The following is a 9,494-nucleotide window of genomic DNA, read 5'->3' as shown; positions in this document are numbered from 1 at the left end:
TGCCATTCCAAGATGGCTGTAATCTCACAGCTACTTGCGAGGGGGAACGGGAAAACGAAACCTACGGAACTCAAACGCTACTTTAAAAGCGGTTCAACACTCGCAGAAGGAAAGAGTTGGAAGTCGGGTTGCTCAAGGAACAGTTACCGTGGAATCTAATCTTCGGTGACCCTTTTTCAGCGAAATAGATATCTTGAACTTAAAATCTCTTCTATTAGCGAATTGATTGTCGACTTTGCAGCTATTCATCATGTTGGCTCTTCAGTCAAGTACAAGCGAGCGATGCTCGAGAACAGAGGGTTATCTGCAAAGTCAAACATAATAACGTCCTGTAAGAAAGTCTCGAAATTCGATGATTTACACACTGCGCGAACTCATCTGAGAATGATGTACAGCAGTACCTTTACTGGATTCAGGATGTGTGATGATATTTTTTGATCGGCCAGTAAACCTTTCTGAATTGTCAGAGTTGGGCTCCACCGTCCTTCAAATGTCCAACTTAATTTGCCTGCAAGAATCCAGACATGTGCCAGTGCGTATATTCGTGTGTTTTGAGAACGTAAGCCTACAAGCAGAAATTGCGACCGAAATGGTCAACGTTATTTCGTATGCAAAACTATAGAAAATTTTTTTAGTTATTTTAAAAAGGAGCTCACAGATGAGGCTTGATTTATGGATCTGCATTAAAGCAATAAATAATTATATTGATAAAGATCTAAAATAAAAGAACTAACTCATTGATACAGTGATCTTGCCTTAAAGCTGCTCTTTTTGACGTCGCAGTGTTGTGTATCAGTATCTCGGGAATAAATGTGTCCACATGGCTTCAGATAGTTCATAATTTCTTTCTCCTTTTTTTTTTTGGTTTACCAGGATGATTGACGCAGGGCATTTGCATCCGTCCAACATTTCATGTGCGAGCAAGGTAAATGTATAAGACATACCTGAAATTAGCACATTTTGAAGTAGGTGGATGAACTTAAAATTATTAGTTTCAGCTACCTAACCTCCATAGTTATCTTATTTCAGTACATCTCTGTTTGGTTCCGCAATAAAGCAAACTGTTCTGTCCAGTAGTAATAAAAAATATTCTATCAGTAGCCAAATGTACATCAAGAAATTAGAAACACCATTACATTCTAAGTGTGCCATTTTTCTGCTTTTTTAGCAAGCATTGAACTCCACTTGATGTGGCATGCCGTCGCACATGTTTACTTCTCTTTTGGTTGTCATTATTAATGATCGCATCGTACCTCAGCGTTGCAGAATGGGCTCTTCTTCAAATTCTTTTTAAAATTAAAAAGAATGATTACTGCTGCGTTTTTGGCTTTTTGTCGCGCAACATATTCAAATTTATAGTTTGCAGCATCTGCAGTTCATCAATAGTTACATTTGTTCAAGTAAACTCAACAACCACAAAAACTACTACCAGACTCGTTATAGAAGCAAAGTTGAACTTACAAATCTGATGCCTGGATTTATGAAAATAGAGAGCAACGTCATGTTATATTCAATTCTCTTCCATTGGGGCGTTTGACGGTATTCCGATGGAAATATATGTCGAGGGACATATGCCTTTCATATGGCCTGACTATAAAAGCGAACAATATGGGCTTGTGATATCTTTATTGACCCTCAAATACTGGCCATAACTAGAGAGCATTACCAAGTATATATGTAAGCATCATTATGTGTTATGATTAAAGGCCTTTAGCACTTGGGCTCTGTTTGAGTCGAAATAAGCTATCCAGTGATATCTATTTGGTGGTGGGGATACGAAGGTTGCAGCTAGAATAAGATAATACGCTCGGTAATAGGAAATATGCTATTCTGGAGCAAATCCTGAATGGTCAAGACCTCTCAAGGAACTACCTTCCATTACACTAGAAAAATCTTTATTTATTTGAAAGGTGATACAAAATACTTATTTCAATCATCCAAAAAACTTCGAGGTCATAATGTGCAATTTAAATATGACAAGAATAATAAAAGAAGCGAAAATCAAGAGTTTAAAAGTGGGAATTGATACAAACTTCGATTCCAGAAAATAATAGTCTGGTTCGCGGGGAGTACACAGTGGATAAGAGCTCCGACAGGTGGGAGTTTGGAAAAATTTGTGTAATAAGATCAGCCAAACTAAGACCTTTGGATCGACCTTTCTAATAGTTTGAATCATGCAGTTCCCCCACTTAGGTGATAGCTTGCGACTTATTTCATAATAGTGACCCACCGCCCTCACTTTTTTTAATTTGGGGACACAACAATATAACCAACGCCATAGATAATAGCAATTAGTTGCATTAAGGGTGAACCATTATTTTATCTGTCTTCTTTTTTTTTTACTACCATTGCTATGTTAAACATTTCTTCTCTCTTACGGCAGTCTTGCGGGTTTCCTCATCTAAACACTTTCTTCGCTGAACATAATCACTCCGTTACTAGTGCAGCTATTGACCTATCTAAATAGATGGGATGTAAATACTAGACATCTTAACTTCTTACGTTTCAAAGTAAGGCCACTTGTAGATTGTTGACGTAGAATATGTGTTAGGAATTCAATCAAGATTGGATTCTCACACACCGTACCATCTGATCAATTGCTAATATAAATTTGTTACATGACCTTTTCTTATCTTTCTTAGTATTACATATCCACCCGGACATCTTCACCGCAAAATTCAATGTCTGTGACACATGTCTCATCTTCCCCATTTCCAAAATGTTTCCATCGTAGCCACAACCCCAGTCATGAGACTTAGTTGGTGGAAAATTTTCATTTGTGACAGGGGTTGGTATATTGGCGGTCACATAACAATGACGAGCCCCATTTTACCCATCCACTTTAGTTTCTAAGCTTGCATTTCCCTCTGCCCAGAGATAAGAAGATCCATTTTATGTGGACCTAGCCAACAGAAGCAAATAGCAACAGCAGCAAATGATTCTATATAACACATAGAATCAGATCACGCTATATCTAAATTACATTCCATTTCCGGCCAACACTAGGGTTGTACAACAAGGGGATTAGTCTATCTGTCGCACATTTTTCTTTACATTAAATATGAAGCAGTCAGATGATAAATATATCCAATCTCTTGTACATCTGTTTGCGAACAAATCTGAATCCAGTTTAATTGATTACTCGTTCGGGGGTAGAACTAATTCAGTAGAAGTGTCTATGTAAGAATTAATATTAGTTACATTTCTTGTCCACATTTTCTAGGTGCTGATATTGGAATTTGGCTATACTTTTCCTTGATTTCACTCATAGTGCATGACACTGTAAGAAGGGGAATTATGAATTATTGATAAATCATAACCTCAACTGTAGGATTTGATTATGTTATAAAGGATCTGCGCCATTTAAATATCACCAAATATATAAATCTTTAAACAACATGGTTTTACCTGAAAGAATTATGAAAACTTTTAATCCATATAGAGCAGTTTGTAGTTTGCATACTGTTACTTCTAATTCCATCTCAAAAGGTGTTCTTTCAGTCCGCTGGTATCTTTTCTTCAAACATGGGGATTTGATCGACATCTTGATACTTTAATCGAGTAGGAATAGATAGATAGAATGGTGATGGTATGGTCCGGATTGAGGGCCGATGAGGGTGGGAGACTAGTGGTAGGAGTTAACTTCGGTGTTGTCGCCTTGGGGCCGGGCGGAGCAGTCAGGCGGGCGGGGTCGGCGCGTGGAGCTCCAGGCATCTCCTTCTAGTATCCTCTTCCCCGACGCCGACACCGAAGTCCGCCGCGCCACGGCCGCCACCCTCCCCTCCCCTCCCCTCCCCTGCCCCCCTCCCGCGCGCCGCCTCCGCAGGGGCTCGCGTCTCGCGCTCGCGCTCGCCAACAAGGACGAGGAGGAAGACGGCAGCATCTCCTGGAATCGCACGCGACCAGGCTGGAGTCTGGACTGAGGAATTCGAACAGCCGCCCGGCTATTTTCTTTTCACCCGGACAGCAAAATCAACCGGCCATTTTGCAGGAAAAATTCTAGAATGCAACGGGTATATTAGTGACGTGGCGTAACAAACCAATCAAATTAATCCTTTTAAAAATATATGTCCCATCATGATTGTAAAAAAGTATTTTTATTGTACTTTTGTTTAAAAAGAAGAAATATGATTGGCTTGTTATTGATGACGTGGTGCAAGTGTGACAGTGTAGAATTCCTCACGCCATAGAGGACCCCGTGTAACTCTTTCCACGTGCTTACGTGGCAGTTGGAGCAAGTTGCGATTTGCGCCCACGTGGAAAGTGGGGCCCAATGAGATTGCCCACATCACTAAACGAAACAAAATGCGCTGGACCTTTTCCACCACCTCATCATGGACCGCCAAAAAATTACTCATCCTTCGTACCATTATTATTATTATTATTATTATTATTATTATTTTTAAATATTTTTACTCTCTTAAAATTATTAAAATAAAATTATTAATTTAATTGGTCGTAAATGAGAATTATTATATAAGTAATATGAATAGTTTCGAATTCATTTCAGTTACTAATGAATGATAAATAAATCTGGAGCTGGAGAGAAACTATGCAGGACAAAGATAATAATTGGACGGTCTACGAGTGACGTGGTGGACCGAGTCCACGTAATAAAGAGATTGAAGTGACTACTTCGTAGGCTTTACAGTTGGCTCTTCCCTACAGCCCATAACTAACCGCTTCATTTTGTCGTTTAGCTGCCGCCCATTTTGCACGTAGGTACCTCCTAAATAATTTATTTATTCATTTGTTATTACAAGGTTTTGGACGTAACCAACATTACAATTCTCTCACGACCCTCGAAACAAACCTAGGTAATTAATTTACACTTAGGTCCTACTATAATCGACATTAATTCACCTCGTATTCACCTTGTGTAACTTATGCATGTCACAGCTCCATCCACCTTGTGTGTGTGTGTGTGTGTGTGTGTGTGTGTGTGTGTGTGTGTGTGTGTGTGTGTGTGTGTGTGTGTGTGTGTAGTTATTTATTTATTTATTTGTTTGTTTTTTCACTACATGATAAAAAAGAAAAGTTTAAAAAATTTAACTAGTGGTAGTAAACTAACTGGCTAGATGTAGCAAATAATTTCGCGCAATGTATAGCTTGTTATGTTCACCTTTTGTTAGGGTTCACAAGCAACGCAATAACCATAAAATATAATCGGTTATCGCGCGCAAAAGATGACCACTAATTAATTTAATGCTTCACATTAATTTCAAAGTTCGAGAGAGAGTTACTTTTATTTTAGAATAAGAAAATGTGACAAGATAGGTAATGTTTAATTTGGTAGTTGTGTTTAAAGGTTTTCTTCAAATTAGGTGATTTTATGCATGTTGAGTATGAACATAACAATATATATATAAAGTAAAATGGTATATTTTGAGTTTAACAAATAAATATGGTAATATTTAAGAGGTCTAATTTATAAACTCTACATTTAAATGTATACATACATACAAGAGAAAAGAAACCTAAAAATATTAATTTTTCTTTAGATATTAACTTCACCTTTGAATGATAATAGTAATGAAAACAATAATAAGCTAATTATGAAAGTGTCCAAATTGGTACATTTTTTTTTATTATGTGTTAAGTTGTCGACATCAATGGGAATGCTTTGAGAATCTAACTATGGAGGTAGCAAAGTACATGTGGCTATGTATGGATGTTGCAAAAATATGCAGCATATGTAAGTCAATTACAAGGTTGAGAGAGAGAAGTAAAATCGAAACCAAAACTAGACACATATCTGGTTTGATATTGAGATCTTGATTATAAGGAGGCATGTGACAAGGATTATTTTATTATTTATGTATTTATTGTTTTTTAGAGGCTTTCCTTTTCATGTGTAATTTTTTTTTTTTTAAAAAAAAAGGGAGAGGTGATAGGATTCTTTTAGTTTATTTAATTGTCTTTATGTTGTTGGCCTACTTCAATCACTAAAGGTTTTGAAGTTTGAACTTAGATCCCTCCAAAAGCAACATACAAAGGTGATAGCTATAGCTTTAGCCAGAAAGGAATGTGCATGAACTAATCATTGCCAACCTTCACCTTGGAGAATCTTCAAGCTAGCTAGAAATATATGTTTTTATATTTTATGGAACATAATTTTTAAATTATGATAATTGATGATTCAGAATATATGTTCAGCATTTCGAATATAAGGTACCTAACAATTCTTATTATCAAAAGTAAAAAAAAAAAAAAAAAATCAAGCATATTTACGTTCGCATGCATGCATGCACGTTGAAGATGAGTTGAATAAAATCACATGCAAAAAAAAAAAAAATACATAATGTTTTCTATGATATCTACCATTTTATTTGCAAAATTAATCTAATAGCTATATATCTCACTTCAATAATTCAAGCTCAAAATTAAGATATTACTAACACAAATACACAATTTAATTTATTGACAATTTTATATATGCAATGGGGCCTTTAGAGACGTCCCATCGCAAGATCGGAGTCATTTCTCCTTATCATTAAAGCTGGCAATTATATAAGAAAGTTTCATTAAACAACACTAAAAATGAGCTTTTTTTCTGAGAAAAAGAAAAAAGGTGGTATCATGCAAAAAAATTATGCTTAATCTAATAATAAAATGTCGAAATCCGACGGATAGGGCTTCATGCACGCGTGCAAAAGCCTGCAAATAAAGAAAAGTTAGATCAAACAACTTCCTTGTAGCTTCCCGCGCGCGCAAAAGCGCTTTCTAGCCTGTAAAGTGCTTCTTGAAAAAGCGAAGCAGAAAGGGGGACTTGTATATTTTTGTCCTTAATTAATTCTCTGCATGGTGACTCAAATCTTATGATAGAAGGGCCCCCAAGGAATCTCTCACTACATATATATGCTTTAATTTGGACCTTCCATTAATAGCTAAGCCACTTTGGGTATTCTAAAACTCTTTTATATTTTTCATCTAAAGGCTAAAAATGTTAAGAGAAATGCATGTCTATTAAGTTTTTATTGACACGTGTTAAACTCTATTAGCATGTACGCACATATATATCACAAACATAGGCATCAGTAATTACATGTAGACGTAACAAACACATTATATACGATAACAAAAAAAGTGAACAAATTCTCATATTATGTTGAAAGATTTGGGACAATCTAAAAGTTTAACTAATAGGTGAAATACCCTTACACATTATATACAATCCGAAGTTTTAATTCTTATCTAGCTAGTATTATAAGACTATTATTTTACCAATTTATGCATGTAAGGGACTTGTAAGAGATATGGTCTCACTTATGGCTTCTTTGTTTTTCAAAAAATGGGAGTGCTAATTAAATTAACTTGATGGTACATGGGTCCTGTTTAATTTAAGGGAAAATTGGAAAATCTGCCTCTAGTTTGTTGATGGATTCATGTACTTGTTCCTAATTAATTGTGGAATACATCAATAGTGGCATGTCCTTTGCTTTCATGTGAAGTGCTTCTATGGCTAGCCCACCATGTGAGGGAAAGTGATTAAGTTAATCAAAAAGGATTGAGCCTTCTTTCTCAGGAAAGTAGAGTAAATCGAACTAATAAGAAGGTGCGTGGTTTAATATTAGTTTTAACATCTCTGCTCTCGTACATATACGTAGATAGATATCAAGTGAATTATGCTACGTACGTAACATAAGATTCTAAAACCCACGTCATCTAAAAAATTGATCTGATAAGAAATGGTCTAAAATTAGTCTTAAAAGAATAAAATATTTTGGTCTCATCCAAATGCGATAATACTTTTTATTAATCATGTAAATAATGATGAAGCACATGGCTTATCATGCATGATTAATGTAGCGAGGCTACGTGCTATCGATTTGTGAAACCCAAAGTGACCTACTTAATGATATTTCATGTTCCCTAAAATTAATAGTATATGAATAGTTATAATTAGCAGTGAAATTATATATGGTCACATGCATATTACATACTTAGCCATTTTCCTTTTTGATTAATTTTGTTCCCCATTACGAGGACTAGGTTCAATTAATTTGGTCGGTACATGACCGTTGAGAGTTAGTTAGGAGCCATGTTAGGGGTGCATGTGCTTCACCACATGTTATTTATATCTTATTTTTTGCGCTTAAATAAAATTGTATATAAGTTTCTCGAGAAATTAATTAAAAAAGATTGAAATTAATATTTAAGACCCTAGCTCTTTAGGGTGTGTGCTCCAATTAAAATTCTTGGAGCACGTAACGTGCTTACTATATATCATGTGTTGGTGTTGGTTAATTTACTTCTCTCAAAGTTATTGTGAAGCACTAATCTAAATATCTTCATCACATGAAAAGGAAAATAGAATATGTTTAACTTATTTATTGGATTGGAAAATTAGAGAGCTAACAAGCACACTGGTTAAAGCAAAAATTAATATCGAAGAAAATCAAAACCAAGAAAAAAACAATTCTCAAAAGCATCTCCTACCAGCAAATTAACATCTGAAAAACTAGCCAGCCACTGCACGACGAGAAATTTTGGATTATGATCGGTTCTAATATAAAATTCACAGAGATAGAGAAATCCTGTGACCCTTTTGATTTTGGTGAAATTCTTTGAATCACTAGGGATACCGCTAGAAAAGTCCAAATAAATTGCAATTTACTGGTTGGAGTGAGAGATTACGCTGCATATGTAGAAAAACAACTCCATTTAATTTGGAGATACTCAAAATCTTTGTTACTTCACCTAAGGACTGCTTAGGAAGTCACCCTTCATGAAAGATGCATGATTATTGTACATAATAAGATAGAAACATTTGCTCCTTGTGGAATGAGATGCTTTGAAATGAAGCTTTTAGGTCTTCAAGAATGAGGTTCATGATCTTTACCTATTTATGCTTTGATTTAATGTAAGCTTTTCTCGAGTTGATTCATGCATTCTCTAGTAGCCGTGTCTAGTGTTCTCCCAACAATTTAGGGTTTCAAGGAGACAATTAATTGGTTCTTTGCAAAAAAAAGAAAAAAAAAAAGAAAAAGAAAAAACATTTTATGTACTTGACAATCATTAACATTATAAATGTCTTAAACTTATGATGCATTAATTTTCTTGCACTATGTATTTCCAATTCATTAATGTCATGCGTGCATTTTAATAGTAGCGCAGTGTTATCTTTGAGGGGAACAAATAGTTAGAATAGTAATTAAGTTGTAACATGGCAAAATTTAAGTTATTTTTAGTGCTATTTAAGTAATCGATTTGCACGCATATACAGGCATTAATTAAATGAGATTAATTAGAAGCCCGATAATATTCGAACTTAAGATCTCATCCTATAATATCATTAGAAAAACGGCTGTTAATTTCTAAAAGCTTAAACTAGTTACTTATAGAGAATGGCGTTTTTATCATTTATACTCAGCAAAGATAACTAATGCTGCTAAGATGCATGCATAGTTAATTATGTCTTAGACATCAAATTAACTTCATTGACCTCCTATAAATATTTTAGATCATCTAAATCGAAAATGGAATGTGGAGGT

At 35.2% G+C, this 9,494-nt stretch overlaps 1 protein-coding gene across 1 annotated transcript in view; it reads right to left on the bottom strand.

Annotated features, from left to right (window-relative positions):
• Positions 1–2,712, bottom strand: part of LOC109727141 (probable indole-3-pyruvate monooxygenase YUCCA8) — a 5,257-nt gene extending 2,545 nt beyond the window's left edge. Inside the window, exons 1-2 of the mRNA XM_020257041.1 lie at positions 2,587–2,712; positions 1,724–1,757 (exon numbers count right to left, since the gene is read on the bottom strand). Of these exons, the coding sequence (XP_020112630.1) occupies positions 1,724–1,757; positions 2,587–2,712 (160 nt within the window). The remainder of the gene's footprint in view (positions 1–1,723; positions 1,758–2,586) is intronic.

The sequence above is a fragment of the Ananas comosus genome, linkage group 22, assembly GCF_001540865.1.
Source record: "Ananas comosus cultivar F153 linkage group 22, ASM154086v1, whole genome shotgun sequence".
Taxonomy (NCBI): domain Eukaryota; kingdom Viridiplantae; phylum Streptophyta; class Magnoliopsida; order Poales; family Bromeliaceae; genus Ananas; species Ananas comosus.
Note: the sequence above shows the minus strand (reverse complement) of the source record. Positions and strands in the feature narration are given on the sequence as shown.